Source organism: Sebastes umbrosus, chromosome 24 (genome assembly GCF_015220745.1).
Source record: "Sebastes umbrosus isolate fSebUmb1 chromosome 24, fSebUmb1.pri, whole genome shotgun sequence".
Taxonomy (NCBI): domain Eukaryota; kingdom Metazoa; phylum Chordata; class Actinopteri; order Perciformes; family Sebastidae; genus Sebastes; species Sebastes umbrosus.
Window position 1 is genome coordinate 13,246,197 of NC_051292.1, and position 16,809 is coordinate 13,263,005.

At 40.8% G+C, this 16,809-nt stretch overlaps 3 protein-coding genes and 1 long non-coding RNA gene across 11 annotated transcripts in view; 1 reads left to right on the forward strand and 3 right to left on the reverse strand.

Moving 5' to 3' along the window:
- Positions 1–16,809, reverse strand: part of LOC119483833 — a 233,425-nt gene that overhangs the window by 138,734 nt on the left and 77,882 nt on the right. The gene's annotated exons all lie outside the window — the stretch shown is intronic.
- Positions 1–16,809, reverse strand: part of LOC119483763 (NACHT, LRR and PYD domains-containing protein 12-like) — a 542,841-nt gene that overhangs the window by 127,362 nt on the left and 398,670 nt on the right. The window contains exon 11 of the mRNA XM_037762204.1: positions 2,156–2,165. Within this exon, the coding sequence (XP_037618132.1) occupies positions 2,156–2,165 (10 nt within the window). The remainder of the gene's footprint in view (positions 1–2,155; positions 2,166–16,809) is intronic.
- LOC119483787 (serine/threonine-protein kinase pim-2-like) lies at positions 2,468–10,467 on the reverse strand. 6 transcript variants are annotated; one of them, XR_005205797.1, is made up of 14 exons: positions 10,297–10,463; positions 9,937–10,163; positions 9,215–9,313; positions 8,849–9,082; positions 7,718–7,873; positions 7,359–7,592; positions 5,431–5,613; positions 4,634–4,728; positions 4,463–4,510; positions 4,127–4,345; positions 3,716–3,896; positions 3,420–3,593; positions 3,102–3,308; positions 2,468–3,020 (listed from the first exon to the last, which is right to left on the reverse strand). XR_005205797.1 is itself a non-coding variant. In XM_037762265.1 (14 exons), the coding sequence occupies exons 2-13, from the start codon at positions 10,148–10,150 to the stop codon at positions 3,217–3,219; spliced, it is 1,929 nt and encodes a 642-aa protein (XP_037618193.1). In that variant the 5' UTR covers positions 10,151–10,163; positions 10,297–10,467; the 3' UTR covers positions 2,468–3,166; positions 3,200–3,216. The 6 variants fall into 6 exon arrangements, 4 of the variants coding, with proteins under 4 accessions (XP_037618193.1, XP_037618194.1, XP_037618192.1 ...); XR_005205796.1 differs by having other exon boundaries at positions 2,468–2,923; positions 2,960–3,308; XM_037762265.1 differs by having other exon boundaries at positions 2,468–3,166; positions 3,200–3,308; positions 10,297–10,467.
- Positions 14,394–14,890, forward strand: LOC119483870. The gene is made up of 2 exons (XR_005205829.1): positions 14,394–14,617; positions 14,657–14,890. It is a non-coding gene; the product is annotated as an uncharacterized LOC119483870 (long non-coding RNA).

Genomic DNA, 16,809 nt, shown 5'->3' on the forward strand with positions numbered 1-16,809 from the left:
CATAAATCCACAATCCTCTGCTCTGGGTTTTGGTTCTGAGACGGTGCTGTAGAAACACAGTCCAGGCTTGTCTTCTCTTCGGTTTGTGCATCAAATTGAACAACAACTAACAGTGTTGTAAAAGCTGAGCTGTCGCTGGCGGACAGTGGATGGCAGCTTTGTTTTGCCCTCCAGGTGGGCGTTCCCATAGGGCCGTGACGTCACGTGAAAACTATGAATAACTGGGATGTGCAGGTAGCCTACAAGTCATGCATGTGACTAAATATAAGATCTCGACCTGGGCGGACACATATCCCCTTTGTTTATCCAGGAATTCACAGAACCATAGTTACCTTCCTAACTTATGTTGGCCCAGATCAGAACACACAAATATGGGTTGTTTTTAAACGCAATGATAAACAAGATATTTAGTCGTATGTTGGAGGAGTTTTGCATCCAAGTGTTGCAAGTAATCCAACTGTGATTGTCTATAAGCAGAAAAAGACCGGAGCCCCGAGCCCTCTCTCCATGTATTCATTTGAATACATGACCAAGCCAGAGCTACTCTGCGCACGTCTGTGGTAATGAGCAAGAATTTTGCTCATTACCTCCAACCCAGACTGGTGCACATCTGCTGTATTACCATACAATGATGTCATTTTCACAAAATAAATACTAATAAAAGATTAAAAAACTAATTGGCATGGCATTCACTGTAATGGATTACTTATGACGAGCAGATCTCTACAGCCTGATTTTCACCCCAAGTATACCTGATTGATTCGTAGAGAATGGGCTGCAACCATTGACTCTACTGTATATAAGAAGTGGATGTAGTCACCATGATGTCACCCATTGGTTTGTGGACTTCGGTTTTGAAGCCTTGACTTTGGCCATCGCCATCTTGACAGTCCATCCCGAATGCCGAACAAGACATTTTTAGGCGACTAAAATGTTGCAATTAGCTTTCATGAACTGAGAACACACCGTGAAAGGGTTAAAGTTCTAAGAAGACAGCGCTGCGTTACCCAACATATCCGCATATAACGTTTCCTATGATATGCTATTTTTCATGCGTTCTCCTACACTGTAAACCCCAATCCATCCATGAAACAAAATGTTATTGTTAAGTCTACACAAATGTTCAGGGCGACCGGGTCGCCAGGCAATCACAGGCTAGCGACCGGGCCGCCAGGCCATCACAGGCTGGTGACCGGGTCGCCAGTGACATCAAAACTTTATGTTCACTTGACACAAACACTCATCCCTTGTGAGCTTAACATAATTTTTTAGCCAATATAGCCTAATTAGTTAGAGGTCAATTAACAACACATACATTGTGCACTTAGCATATAATTGGATAGTTGAATGAACTAAAAAAGATGTTGCAAATATGTAGTTATTTTCTTGTTCAATAACGTGAAAAATTTGTGTTCACTTTACATAACAAACACATAACAAGAGTTGCAGAGTTATGCTGGACACAATTTTTTTGCTGTCTTAACATAAAACTACCACAATTTGTTTGTGTTTTTACCAACTTATTATTTTCTATTAGTCAAAGCAACATTATATTTAAAGGCTGAGTACAACTCCATCTCTTTGTTTATGTAACTTAAAATATTTGAGTAGAAATAAAAACATATATTTGTGTTATAATGTTTATGTCAATAAAAGTTAAGTATTTAATGTTAAATGGCATATATTGTTAAGCTCAATGGACAGCATAGAAATTGTACACTATGTATACATTTTAGTAGTTGTTTTAACTTAAAAATTGGTGTAGCCCTTTGGGTGCCCCAGACAAAATTGAGATTTGGAAACCGCATCACACATCACAATGGCTTTAAGACAAAAATAAAGATTTTTTCTTTTTCATAAATAACTGGATTTATTATAATCTAAATAAACAATTGGTCCCTGGTATTGTTGGTTTAAAAATGTCAAGTCAGTTCACTCTAACGATAGTTACAGGGGTAAAAAGTGTATTTCTTTCTTTCTTTATTTATTTGTTAATTTGTTACCTCAATTCAGAAAATGAGGAAGGGCATCTGACATTATTTTCATTTAATTTTGTTTTCTAGAGGGTGCCGCTGAATTCCTAAACATTACTGATTCTTTCAACCTGGTGCAGCACATCTCTGGTTCAACTCATAACCGAGAACACGCCCTTGACCTCGTCTTTACTCTGGGCCTGAATATAAACTCCCTCTCATTGATAGACCTCGTCTCTGACCATAAAGGTAATCTATTGGACTCCTGTATCCAGGCATAAGCAGTCTGTCCATGACCTTTTATGGTATACTATACTATGACTTTTCATGACATTTGTTATGACATACTATGCTACTACATACTATGACTTTTTTATAAGTTTTTCATGACATAATACACTTTGACTTTTTTAACATATATTTATTTAACTCAAAATGCAGTTAGAAAAAAACAGTATGTTGATTCTCTGTGGTCTAAAGAAAAGATGAATTAATTGGGTTTAATTTAATTAAAGTTTATTTTCATGGCTGAGTATTAAAAATCACATTAAATAATGGCTAATTGGAATATGAGCAGAACCTGCCCAGCCCAAGCTCTCTAAGAAGACGAGGAAAAACTCCTCCAAAGTCCTGAGGCCAGATGGAAAATGGGAAGAAACCTCGGGAAAGGCAATTCAAAGAGAGATCCCCTCTCCTCGAACGGCTGGGGGTGTTACAGGATCTGCAAAAAAAGGGCAAACGATGAATAATAACCATCCATCATCTGTAACCGCTTATCCTATCACAGGGTCGCGGGGGGGGCTGGAGCCGATCCCAGCTGACATTGGGCAAAAGTCGCCAGGCCATCACAGGCTAGTGATCGGGTCGCCAGGCCATCACAGGCTGGTGATCGGGTCGCCAGGCCATCACAGGCTAGTGACCGGGTTGCTAGGCCATCACAGTCTGGCGACCTGTCCAGGGTCGCCAGGCCATCACAGGCTGGCAACCGGGTCGCCAGGCCAACGTCGTTCAAACAGGACCACATGGGGCCGGCTTTGTAGCGCCAGCCTATCACAGGCCGATGACCTCGCCAGCCTATCACAGGCCGGCGACCTCGCCAGCCTATCACAGGCCGGTGACCTCGCCAGCCTATCACAGGCTGGCCGCCCCGGTTCCTCACGTTCTTCCTGTCAAAGAGAACACAGCATTAATACTTGGAAGACTTGAGTATCGTATGGCGAGGACGTGTGTGTTCCGGGTTGGTTTATCTGAGCCATGGGTGATGCTTGAGCTGCTCCAGGGTCAGGCGCTGTTCGGGGTCTTCAGTCAGACACATTTGCAAGAAATCCTTGCAATCTGGAGAGAAAGAAGGAGAAGAAAGATGAAGGTGACGGCTACAGAGATCCATCAGTGAACTAAAATGAACAGATTAGTTTCTGTTGACATGTTTGTGTATGTTTTTGTTACCTTTGGACATCCTCTCGTTGAACGTCATGCCATTTTCGAGGAACGCGAGGGTCTCAAAAAATGCGTTCCTGTGGAGCGTATGAAACAGGACCACTCCAACCTGCCACGCTGTGGTCGGGCCGGCACTGTAGCCTTGACCATTGTACCACTCCGGAGGGATGTAATTAAAGGTACCTAGAGTACACAGACATAATGATAAGACGGTGAGGAGGAGGAGGAGGAGGATATTTCTTTAAACGTAAAAGTCACGGATGGGTAAGTTAGTGAAGAGCAGGAGTAGAAGCTAGACATCTTACCGTAGTAGTCACGGTAATTGGCTCCTCTCTTCACGAAGCAGCTCAGTCCAAAGTCAATGAGGCGAACTTGCGGGACGTCCGAGCCGGTCTCGATCAAGATATTTTCCACCTTGATGTCCCGGTGAAAGATGCTCTTATCCTCAAGATCAATTAATGCATCAACCAGCTGTTTCAGGATGATCTGAGAAACAAAAAGAGAGAGATGAAGGATCGTAGAGGAGGGTGCTTTGACATTTCTTCATGGCTGTTACTCAGCGGGCTACCTCCGGGTCTGAGAAGTGACGCCAACGTGGAAGTGTAATTACTTTGGTGAGGACAATGTACAATAATGACTAGAAATGATGGTCAAAATAATCCCCTCCTGTTCCTGTACAACGTTTAAAACACACACAAGATCCTCCAGCAGCTTACCTTGGCCTCTTCCTCTTTTAAGGAGCCTCCCTCTGACCAGATGTACGTGAACAAGTCCATGCAGGGGACTGGTCTCTCCAGCACCAGGATCAGCTCCTGTTCCAGATCGTACCAGTCCAGTAGGGACACAGGTGCCGAGGAGGCCGCTGAGCCACTTGTATTGGCCGCCAGTTTCAACAAGATGGCGACCTCCACAGAGAGCGTATTCCCATGCTCGTCCTGAAACATCACAACAAAGAGGAGGATGAGTGAGAGAAGCTCCACAGAGAAGCAGGATTCATCCAGAATACATCCAATAAGAGAGTGCCGTGTTGAATACAGCACATCTTAACTCACCACGTGTTTGATGCACTGATTGTCGCTCGGGATGTATTTGATGGCAACCTACGAGACACAAACTTTGTCAGCACTTCCTGTCCATACTGTGTGTGTGTGTGTGTGTGTGTGTGTGTATGTGTGTGTGTGTGCGTGTGTGCGTGTGTGTGCAAACGTGTGTGTAATACTTACAGGCAAATGATCTGCTTTGCGATATCCAGCAAACACAGATCCACACCCTCCTTCGCCGAGCTTCTCTTGCTGTTGATATTTGTCCTCGAATGCAGCTAAAAAGACAAACAAGGTTTAGTTTTAATAGAGTTGTGAGGAACACTGACTACATGTTACTGAAGCTCTGGGGTGGATTCATACACAGAATGGCCTACGCTGCTATTTACAGGGACCCCATATTGACCAGATTATTTTAATTATTTAAAAAAAACAAAAAACTTTTCCCTTATTGGCCCACAAGAAACATAAAAAAAATGAAGAGGGACACATGTACCCAATCAGCTGACCTTATGAGCCTGGTCCGATGATGTGACCAGGTTCATGAGGCCAATTTGGTTTTCAAATAATACGTCACTACTGGACAGAATAGTGACAAAATGTCAAAAAGAAAATATGATCACGGAGCACAAAAACAAACAGCACAAGTTCTGAAAGAACACCGTGACCAGAATCTACTAAAGAAAACCCCTAAATTGACGAGTTATGACGAGGTTTAGATTAAAGGCTGTCTCAATGAGGTTGTATACGCCAGTGTTCCCCCACTGTGTACGTGTGGGCCGTGAAATATAACTAGCACGCTTTTATACATGACACTAAATGACTTTTTTCTGGTAACATTAAAGCATGATGAGTAAGGTTGGGGGGGGGGCATACAAAGAGTAGCCCAGGGGCCCCTGAACACTTTAATCCGCCTCTGCTTAAGCTCTAATATGAATTTTACACTTAACATAAAGCCAAACCTGACATGTATCACTCACCTCTTTGCACACGTACGGGCAAATTGTGTGCGGTGTTCAGTTTGCCGTCCTCGGACTCTGTCAGGTCTGGTCTCTGCTTCTTCTTTCTCTTACCGCCTCTCTTACCGCCTCTCTTACCGCGTCTCTTACCGCGTCTCTTACCGCCTCTCTTGCTCTCATCTTCCGCAGATGAGATACGGTTTTCTACAGATGAGAAAAGAAAAACAGAGGGACATCAGCTTGTTGACAGTCACAGGACCTAACGTGGACAATAAGTCCTCCAAACTAAATGACAACACAGACCGTCATTCAGTGACTTCCAATATGACACATTGGAGTCTTTTCTGCCCTGCTGCCTCTCAGTTAAAGGAATAGCTCGTCATTTCTTTTCACACTTTGCTATTGTATATAGTATGATATTATTATTCTATGTTCATATTTTATATTTTCTAAACTAGTTGTAGTAGTCTGTCATATTTATAGTGTATTCTATCTATCTATCTATCTATCTATCTATCCATCTCATTTTCTATTCTTAATCTTAGTACTTATATTTCTTTACATATACTGTATATTGTGTTTATATTATATATTATATTGTAGCATTATGTACATAATTTACAAGTTACATACTCCTTTATTTCTATTTTCTCACATTCCTTATGTTCATACAAGAGCAACTGTAACGCCCCAACGTCCCCCCGGGGATCAATAAACTATTTCTGATTCTGATTCTGAAGCTGGAGTTGAGCTGTGGCTACTCTAACTTAGCCTAACTTAGCCTAACTTAGTCTATCTTAGCCTAACTTAGTCTAACTTAGCCTAATTTAGCCTTACTTAGTCTAACTTACTCTAACTTAGCCTAACTTAGTCTAACTTAGCCTAACTTAGCCTAACTTAGTCTAACTTAGTCTAACTTAGCCTAATTTAGCCTAACTTAGCCTAACGTAGCATAATTTAGCCTAACTTAGCCTAACTTAGTCTAACTTAGTCTAACTTAGCCTAATTTAGCCTAACTTAGCCTAACGTAGCATAATTTAGCCTAACTTAGTCTAACTTAGTCTAACTTAGCCTAATTTAGCCTAACTTAGTCTAACTTAGTCTAACTTAGCATAATTTAGCCTAATTTAGCCTAACTTAGCCTAACTTAGCCTAATTTAGCCTAACTTAGCATAATTTAGCCTAATTTAGCCTAACGTAGCCTAATGTATCCTAACTTAGCCTAACTTAGCCTAACTTAGCATAAAGACTCGTGAGGCTGGGGGAAACAGTTAGCCTGGCTCTGTCCAAAGTAAAATAAAATACACCCTCCAATTCAAACTACTATTTCTCTCTGTCCTCTGGTGGTATCTATCCATGCAGATATACTCTATCTGTCTTCATCCTAATACAATGGAGTGGAATGCAGTTTAGTTTGTGGTGCTCACAGCATTGAAGCAGTTAACGGCAACATCTATTTCCAAACACAGGGTCCTTGTTACTCTGGACAATCCACGAGCCTCACTGTGAACACGTTCTATTGGAACAACCTTCTACCAAAGAAATAGAAACTATGGTGTGTTCAGTGGATCATCTATTCCATCCAGGACAATATTGTTGGAAAGAGATGTTGCTTTTAAATTTTCACGTCATTTGTCGATGCTGTGAGCACCAAAATAGAATACCGTTTACCTCTGTTGCACTGGGGTGAATGCAAAAATCTCATAGACAGATATTTAAAAACCTGGAGGGTTAAAGTCCCAAACTATCTGCATAAATAGATACCACTAGAGGGAAGTGAGGATTTGTTTTTCTTTGTAATTTAGGTGAACTGATGTCTATTTAGATCAAGATACCAAAAACCCTGTTGATGGGTATTTCTGTGAAAGATCTGAGTACAACTTCCACCTGGTGTTCAGTAGATGATGATGGTATACACTCCCAACAGCAGTTTCACATGATCAGCTTACCTCTGTGAACGTCCACTGAAGAGGACGGTCCTGCTTCGTCTTCTCTGGCTGTCCTCTTCAATAGTCTCACACAGACATCGTCCTTAGAGCTGTCTGGGTGTTCACCTTCAGAGACCCTTGTCCTGTGCTGCCAGACGGTCTTTATGTCAGGACATGCCTTCCTTTTAGGCCTCCTAGTCGTCCTAGTCCTATCCATTGCAGGCGCTGAACTTGGTTCTGATGTGCTAGGGAGCTCTACGAATTAGAAAAACACAGTGGAACAAATTGTAATTTTTAAAATGTATTTCCTGGTATTAACTCTGAATTAGTGCTTACACTTAACATAAAGCCAAACCCGACATGTATCACTATCTACTGACCAAATCGCACGTGTGCGGGCACATTTTGTGGGGTGCTCAGTTTGTCGTCTCTGGTCTCCGTCAGGTCCAGGTCTGGCTTCCTCTTCTCTTCATCGTCGGTAAGCTTTCTCTTACCGACTCTCTTGCTCTCATCCTCCACAGATGAGATGAGGTTTTCTACAGATGAGAAAAAAACAGAGGGACATCAGCTTGTTGACAGTCACAAGACCTAACGTGGACAATAAGTCCTCCAAACTAAATGACAAAACAGACCGTCATTCTGTGACTTCCAAAATGACAAATTTGAGTTGTTTCTGCTCTGCTTTCTCTTAGTTAAAGGTCCCATATCATGCTCATTTTCAGGTTCATACTTGTATTTTGTGTTTCTAATAGAACATGTCTACATGCTGTAATGTTCAAGAAACACATTATTTTCCTCGTACTGTCAGACTGAATATACCTGTAATTACTTTCTGTCTGAAACGCTCCGTTTTAGTACATTTCAATGGAATTGCAAAGGAAATGCGTTGCTAAGCAACAGTTTTGGTCCATGTTTACTTCCTGTCAGCTGATGTCATTCACATACACTGCAACAGGAAATAAACTGGGATACATTTATAATGTTTAAGTTTAAATCTTTGAAATGGTCTAAATATTGTAGATTTGTGACATCACAAATGGACAGAAATCCTGACGGCTTGTTTCAAACGCACAATTTCTGAATACGGGCTGTGTGTATTTCTCCCTATATTGAGCGTTTTGATAAGAGTATTTATATATCACTTAAACCTGCTTTATAATGTAAAAGACCTGAAAATCTCACTTTCTACAATATGGGACCTTTAAAGTAATAGCTCATCATTTCTTTTCCCACTTTGCTATTGTTTATAGTATGATATTGTTATTCTATGTTCATATTTTATATTTTCTAAGCTAGTTGTAGTAGTCTGGCATATTTATAGTGTATTCTAACATATTCATTATATCTATCTATCTATCTATCTGTCTGTCTGTCTATCTGTCTATCTATCTATCTATCTATCTATCTGTCCATCTATCTATCTATCTATCTATATATCAACTTCCACCTCTGTGTGAACCTGGTGTTCAGTAGATAATGATCCCAACAGAAGATTCACATGATCAGCTTACCTCTGTGAACGTCCACTGAAGAGGACGGTCCTGCTTCGTCTTCTCTGGCTGTCCTCTTCAATAGTCTCACAAGCTCATCGTGCAGAGAGGTGTCTGGGTGTTCACCTTCAGAGACCCTTGTCCTGTGCTGCCAGTCAGTCTTTGTGTAAGGACAAGTCCTTCTTTTAAGCCTCCTAGTCGTCCTAGTCCTATCCATTGCAGGCGTTGAACTTGGTTCTGACGTGCTAGGGAGCTCTACGAATTAGAAAAACACAGTGGAACAAATTGAAATTGTAATTTTAAAAAATGTATTTCAAGGTATTAACTCTGAATTAGTGCTTACACTTAACATAAAGCCAAACTCGACATGTATCACTATCTACTGACCTCTTTGCACATGTGCGGGCACATTTTGTGCGGTGTTCAGTTTGTTGTCCTTCGTCTCTGTCAGTCGTCTGTCGTCCTCTGCAGATGAGATGAGGTTTTCTACAGATGAGAAAAAAAACAGAGGAACATCAGCTTGTTGACAGTCACAGGACCTAACATGGACAATAAGTCCTCCAAACTAAATGACAACACAGACCGTCATTCTGTGACTTCCAATATGACAAATATGAGTCTTTTCTGCTCTGCTGCATCTCAGTTAAAGGTCCCATATAGTAAAAAAGTGAGATTTTTAGGTCTTTTATATTATAAAGCAGGTTTAAGTGCTATATAAATACTGTTAAACTATCAAAACGCTCAATATACAGGCATATTCAGGCAGACAGTATGAGAAAAATAAAGTTTTTTTTTAACATTACAGCATGTAAACATGGTCTATTAGAAACACAAAATACAAGTATGAACCTGAAAATGAGCCGTTATGGGACCTTTAAAGGAATAGCTCATTTCTTTTCACACTTTGCTATTGTTTATAGTATGATATTGTTATTCTATGTTCATATTTTATATTTTCTAAGCTAGTTGTAGTAGTCTGGCATATTTATAGTGTATTCTATCTATCTATCTATCTATCTATATATCAACTTCCACCTCTGTGTGAACCTGGTGTTCAGTAGATGATGATGGTATACACTCCCAACAGCAGTTTCACATGATCAGCTTACCTCTGTGAACGTCCACTGAAGAGGACAGTCCTGCTTCGTCTTCTCTGGCTGTCCTCTTCAATAGTCTCACAAGGGCATCGTGCAGAGAGGTGTCTGGGTATTCATCTTCTGAGACCTTTGTCCTGTGCTGCCAGTCAGTCTTTGTGTAAGGACAGGTCCTCCTTTGAAGCCTCCTAGTCTTCCTAGTCCTATTCATTGCAGGCGCTGAACTCATTTCTGACGGAGCTCTACGAATCAGAAAAACACAGCGGAACAAATGGAAATTGTATTTTTTTTTAAGTATTTCCAGGTATTAAGTCTGAATTAGTGCTTACTCCTAAATAATTCATATTAACGTGAGTGACTGGATTTTTCACTTACCTCAACTTGTTCCAAGAGCTGGAGAAGAGAGAGAGTTAGTGTCCTCTGCTGAGGCTGTCAATGATAAAGTTTCTAAGACGTTTCTAACAGCACAACTCTCAGAGCAACAAGATGTGTCTGAGTGTGTCTAAATGTGTCACTGTGTCTGTGTCCTGAGCTTCTAAGGAGTGTTGGAATGTTGTCATTATGATGTTATAAGGGCATCACAGCCAAGTTCTTTCCGAAATATGCAAATGAGTGTGTTTAGAATAAGTTGTGTATGTGTATATATCTGAATTACGTTGCTAGGCAACAGTTTGGGTCCATGTTTACTTGTCAGCTGATGTTATTAACATCCACTGAAACAGGAAATAAGGATTTTTAATACTTTAATTAAATTTAAACCCAATTAATTCATCTTTTCTTTAGACCACAGAGAATCAACATACTGTTTTTTTAACTGCATTTTGAGTTAAAAAAAATATATGACAAAAAAGTCAAAGTGTATTATGTCATGAAAAACTCAAAAAAAAGTCATAGTATGTAGTATCATGGTATGTCATAACAAATGTCATGAAAAAGTCATAGTATAGTATACCATAAAAGGTCATGGACAGACTGCTTATGCCTGGAGACAGGAGTACAATAGATTAACTTTATGGTCAGAGACGAGCTCTATCAATGAGAGGGAGTTTATATTCAGGCCCAGAGTAAAGACGAGGTCAAGGGCGTGTTCTCGGTTATGAGTTGAACCAGAGACGTGCTGCACCAGGTTGAAAGAATCAGTAATGTTTAGGAATTCAGTGGCATAATGGTTTGATGGGTCATCAACATGGATATTAAAATCCCCTACAATGGTTTAAGGCATAGGCCTTATAGGCGGTTGCCTAGGGTACCACCTTCTGGGGGGTGCTGGTCACACTCTAAAAAATAAAATAAAGAAAGAAAGAAATACACTTTTTACCCCTGTGACTCTCGTTAGAGGGAAACTGACTTTTAAACCACTTTTAAACCAACAATTCCAGGGACCAATTGTTTTATTTATATTATAGTAAATACAGCTATTTATGACAAAGCCATTGTGATGTGTGTTGCGGTTTCCAAATCTGCAGGCACAGCGGAACATTTTACAAAGGAAGAGTAAACTATATTAGACAAATATGAAGAAGTTATTGTAGCGGTGCACAGAATGATGTCCCACAGGCTCAGTCTGGTGCTACACATTTATTTAGGATGTTCTGCAAAATGTAAAATAATGCTTTAGGTTGACATCGCTACACAGTGCATTCTACTTCTAACTAGTACACAGAGATTCTCATTATCTCACGTATTCACAAGAACAGTAACAAAATGCCAGAAATGCACAAAATCAAAGATTACACCATCTCTAACTCTTTAGAGTGTCATATATCGAAATAATTCCTGTTTAAATAACCTTAGCTCAGCAGCATAACACCATATTTCTTATATTTCTTAATAAACAGTAAACAACAACATAAACAGTAATCATAGCAGCGGGAGGGCTCCCTCACATGAGGGCTCATTGTCAAAGCTCCCAGCGCTGCGCGCTACTACTAATGTTACCATGGCGACTGTAACCCTCGTATTAGCTGCTAGCTAACTGGCTAAATTGAAGCAGCAAAACAGACGCTAACACACGCTAAACATTCACTGAACTGAACACAGTGTCACCGAAGTACAGTGTAAACATTACCCTAACACAGAATTGCTAACTAACATCACCAGCTTACCTGCAAAATGTAAAATAATGCTTTAGGTTGACATCGCTACACAGTTTATTTTACTTCTAACTAGTACACAGAGATTCTCATTATCTCACGTATTCACGCGAGACTTCCCTGTGACGCTCCCTTCACATACACGGGCTGTATTCGAAACTGCATACTATACTAGTAGTACGTACTGATTTGGCCAAAATGTAGTATGTAGTATGCAGTATGCGAACAAAAGCAAAATCTACAGTATGCCAAAAATACCCGGATGACGTACTGATTTGGAAAAATTCTCCAGTATGCATCAGACCAGTCTATCTCGCCTACTGTATCCCACAATGCAAAGCGCCGGAACAGCACAGGCTACGGGTACAAAAACAGCAGCCAAAAGCTGCTCGTTTTTTACGTTTTTTGTAGCCATTTCAACACTAAATTCACTTCTGAAAGTTTTTGAGGCGAGAAATCAACTGTGTAGATTATTAGTATCGGCAGTTTTACGAAGTTAGATGGCGAATCGAACATTTGTTCCACCGTTGTCGGAGTTTAGAAGCTCCACAGAATACCGTGACAGCCAGTGAGCGCCTGCCCGGGTCGCTGCCAGCAAGCCGGGTAGTCACGCTCAGAGACCGCTATGAGCTGCTGGAGCTCACTCCAGTCTCGTAGACAAGAGGCTTTTATTTCCTTGTTGACGGATAGTTTGATTAAATATCACAACACAGATGTCCATTATAAATTAACAGGAACCTGTGTTTATTTGCCTTTTTTCGAGTGAAAAAGTTCCACAATCGCCCGCGGGCGTAGCTCGCTGGAGAGCCGGCCAGTGACGCTCACAGAGCGGCTGCAGAGTGGCGAGGGAAAGAGCAGCTTCTGACGGGGCAGAGAGATTCCTGATGAGACATGACACTTTAACATTTCTCTAATATCTGGAGGGAGATCAGTCCTTTTGCTGCAACTGAAAAAGCAGTTTGAGTAAAGTAAATGTTGTGGATGAATGTTTTATATTTCCCATCTCTCCTCGTTGATGATCCTGTTTGTCGGACTTCTTTATGAGCTGTCAGAATAAATAGTTTAAACCTGCAGTATCTTATAAAGTAAACAAGCATAACATAAACAACAAAATCAAAGTTGTATTTTTTGATAATATTGTAATAGTGGTACAAGTTTGTTTTTTTGTCCTGTGCTTTAAGAGCTGGTTTTAAGGCTTAAGCCTCGTCTAGCATACTGCTAAATACATCACTTTAACTGTCACATACTGCATACTACTGAGGAACGCAGTATGCAGTATGTACTGTATACTGCATACTGCGCTCCTCAGTAGTATGCAGTATGCGGTTTCGAATACAGCCTAATTAACCCCTACGTTATGTTACCCACAGTGCACCTGCAGGTACTACAAAATAAAAGCCTTAGAAACTCCTCCCTTATGTTACCCACTTGTTATCTTGTTAGTTAATGTTGCCGTTGCTTCGCAGTGGAGTTCTCACGGCTTTAACCACTTGAACATCAAGCATATTATATATGTATTACAGATTATATCTTGTGTACAGGACTTCACGAGTTGTAAATGTGGCCCGGGCCCAACAGCCAATGGCAAGGCCGCAACTTAAAGTACCAGTTAGATTTTTACAATTAATGTTTTTTGCTTAGAGCCGACAACGCCACCTAGGAAATACTTGGAGCCTAGGACTCTGATAAATTCAGGTTCTTTTACCTCAGGTGAGCAGAGTTAAAAACACAGGCAGAAGTTTAAATCAAATTAAAACCAGATTTATTGCAATTAAAATAGCATGGGTCTAAAAATGAATGATTAATCTAAAAGCTAAAAGGAATAAAATGTTACTAGCAACAAGGTTAAAAACTCTATAAAAAGTCCAGTCCAATTTAGTCCAATCCGGCTCTTTAATCCAGTTCAGTCCAATCTAGTCCAATCCAATCCAGCGATCCTCCTCGTGTCCGCGTCTTAGCTCCTCCCGTACTCCAACAGCCGTCTGCCCGTCTCGGCCGTCTCTCCAGCACCGTCCGAAACTGTGAAATAACAAGAGACCAGGACCAGTAGTGTGTTCTCCACTACTTTGCTATCACAACTCCAGATAAAAGCTATCCTGGTCTGTTTTCAGTGTGTCCGCCACGTAAATGTACCAAAAGGGTACTTACGTTTTTTTGAGTGAATCTGCGTTGGCGGACAAGGTCTGCTGCATGTAGTCTCACAGGACTCTCAGGTCACTGGTCTGCTGCATGTAGTCTCACAGGACTCTCAGGTCACTGGTCTGCTGCATGTAGTCTCACAGGACTCTCAGGTCACTGGTCTGCTGCATGTAGTCTCACAGGACTCTCAGGTCGCTGGTCTGCTGCATGTAGTCTCACAGGACTCTCAGGTCGCTGGTCTGCTGCATGTAGTCTCACAGGACTCTCAGGTCACTGGTCTGCTGCATGTAGTCTCACAGGACTCTCAGGTCACTGGTCTGCTGCATGTAGTCTCACAGGACTCTCAGGTCACTGGTCTGCTGCATGTAGTCTCACAGGACTCTCAGGTCACTGGTCTGCTGCATGTAGTCTCACAGGACTCTCAGGTCACTGGTCTGCTGCATGTAGTCTCACAGGACTCTCAGGTCACTGGTCTGCTGCATGTAGTCTCACAGGACTCTCAGGTCGCTGGGCTGGTAGGTAGTAGCAGGAGGGCTTTTCTGCTGCACTGCTGTCTCTGGACTGTTTCTGACTGAAGATCTTCTCTTCTGCTGTGAGCCGTTCTCTCCTTTTGTGTCCTCTCCACCTGTGCTGCATCCTGCTAATTGCAGGCTCTCCGCCACACCTGCCGCTCCTCTCCTAATCAGTCTTTGATTGGGGGTGTGGCTGTCCATGGGTCTCATTCCAGTTCATGACTTCTAAAAAACACTTCAATTTACGTACTAAAAGCAATCAAAACAACCAACATGCAGGGATAAAACACACAATAGAATAAAAACCATAAAACATGCAAAATAGAATAAAATCAACCATAAAACATGCAAAATACAATAAAAACAACCATAAAACATAAATCATGCATAAGTCATTTTTGACCCTGTCACATAAACACCAGCTCACGAGTTTCATTGTAATTCTCCCTACACACTACCACTCCGTTTGCGCCCTCGCGTGGAGGGTCCGCCATTTTAAGTCATATTATAGTATGTCGAAAAAATATAATAGTATATTATGTCGAAAAAAAGTCATAGTGTGTCGGAAAATTTAAAAAAAGTTATAGTATAGTAAATTGTGTTAGCTCACCTGGAAGAACAGATTCCCCGAATACTCAGGTTGAGTCCTCATTGCAGCAGGTTCGAATCCGACCTGTGGCCTCTTTTCTGTATATCGTCCTCTCTCTCTCTCCCTTTCACTAACTCATGAAGACAAAAAGACAAAAATCGTTAAGAAAAAAAAAAAAAAAAAAGTCACAGTATAGTATGTTTAAAAAATAAAAAAATCATAGTATAATATGTCAAAAACAGTCATAGTATAGTATGATGAAAAAATAAAAATAAATTCCTATTATGGTATGGTATGTTGTGTTAGCTCACCTGGTAGAGCAGGCGTCCCATGTACCAAGGATGAGTCCTTACCACAGTGAGATTGAATCCAACCAGTGGCTCCTTTTATAGTATGTCGGAAAAAATTAAATAAAGTCCTAGTATATATAGTATTTTGAAAAAAAGTCATAGTATAGTATGTTGAAAAATGTCACTTAATAGAAATCTCTGTAGGCTATTATGTATTATTTATATTTGAAACAATCATGCATACTTAACAGTGTTTTCTTCTCCCTGACGCTTGGCCATTGTTCCATTAGCTCTTTATTCACTCTTTACTTTATTAGCATCAATGTGTGCACAGGTAATGTTCAGATGTTGTGATATGGTTTGCTAGAGGTAATGTTCTGCAACTGCATCATTCCAAAGGGATATTCACTCTAAAAAACTCGGAAATTAAATCTTTCTTTATTTGCAAATAGCCAGTAACATACAGTATATACAGAAGCTTACACCTTTGCAGAAATCTCCCAAGTGTTGCCTTTCTTATCATACCAAGATTATTCATATGTAGTTGCAGAGATATTCTCTTCATTTTGGGAATGTCATTTTCAAGCAGGGGCCTGAGCCAGAAGGTTACCGTCTCCTCATCGCTCAATGCAGATGTGATGTTTTCAACTCTTCCTGCTTCATGTACGTCATGTACAAAGACAAGATGGCTTCTTGTCTCAGAATAGTGACTGAAGCTGCATGGACTACAAAACAATATGGCTGACCATGTAAAACTAATAACAGCGTGCAGGGTGTGACGCCCGTTCAGGTCGTCAAATACTGCCGCTCTGTCACGCCCTCGTGTTGTGATTGGCTAGTACTACACAGTGCTATGATTGGCGAATTATCTGGCAATAGCAATGTGCTTTCTTATGCTGTGACAAGATGGACAAGAGTGTGTGGACGAAGCCATGAAGTTGTTCATGTTTACTCATTTAGCGGCTGGCTAGTTAGCTAGCTAGCTAATTCCACCATGCTTTCATGCTACACTGGTAACAGAAAATGAGCAAAACAAAGTTGTCACTCAAATGGTGATGAGCTTTCCTACACTGTGACAAGTGTGTGTGTTGTTCAAATTGTACTAATGTAGTGGCTGGCTAGTTAGCTTGCTAATTCCATTTAAATGCTAAACTGTTTGAATTGAGTGCACATGGGAGAAGTTTGCCTCTGTCAGAAACCTCTTCAGGTTTAGGCAGCAACTCTACTTGGTTAGGTTTAGGAAAAGATAATGGTTTGGGTTAAAA

Excerpts from the sequence above, each read along its gene's own strand:
- LOC119483787 (XM_037762265.1), bottom strand. The coding sequence starts at position 10,150 with ATGAGTTCAGCGCCTGCAATGAATAGGACTAGGAAGACTAGGAGGCTT. Across the intron at positions 4,511-4,633 it reads GCAAAGCAGATCATTTGCCT|GTTGCCATCAAATACATCCC; the intron begins GTAAGTATTACA and ends TGTGTCTCGTAG. Across the intron at positions 3,309-3,419 it reads CAACGAGAGGATGTCCAAAG|ATTGCAAGGATTTCTTGCAA; the intron begins GTAACAAAAACA and ends CTTTCTCTCCAG.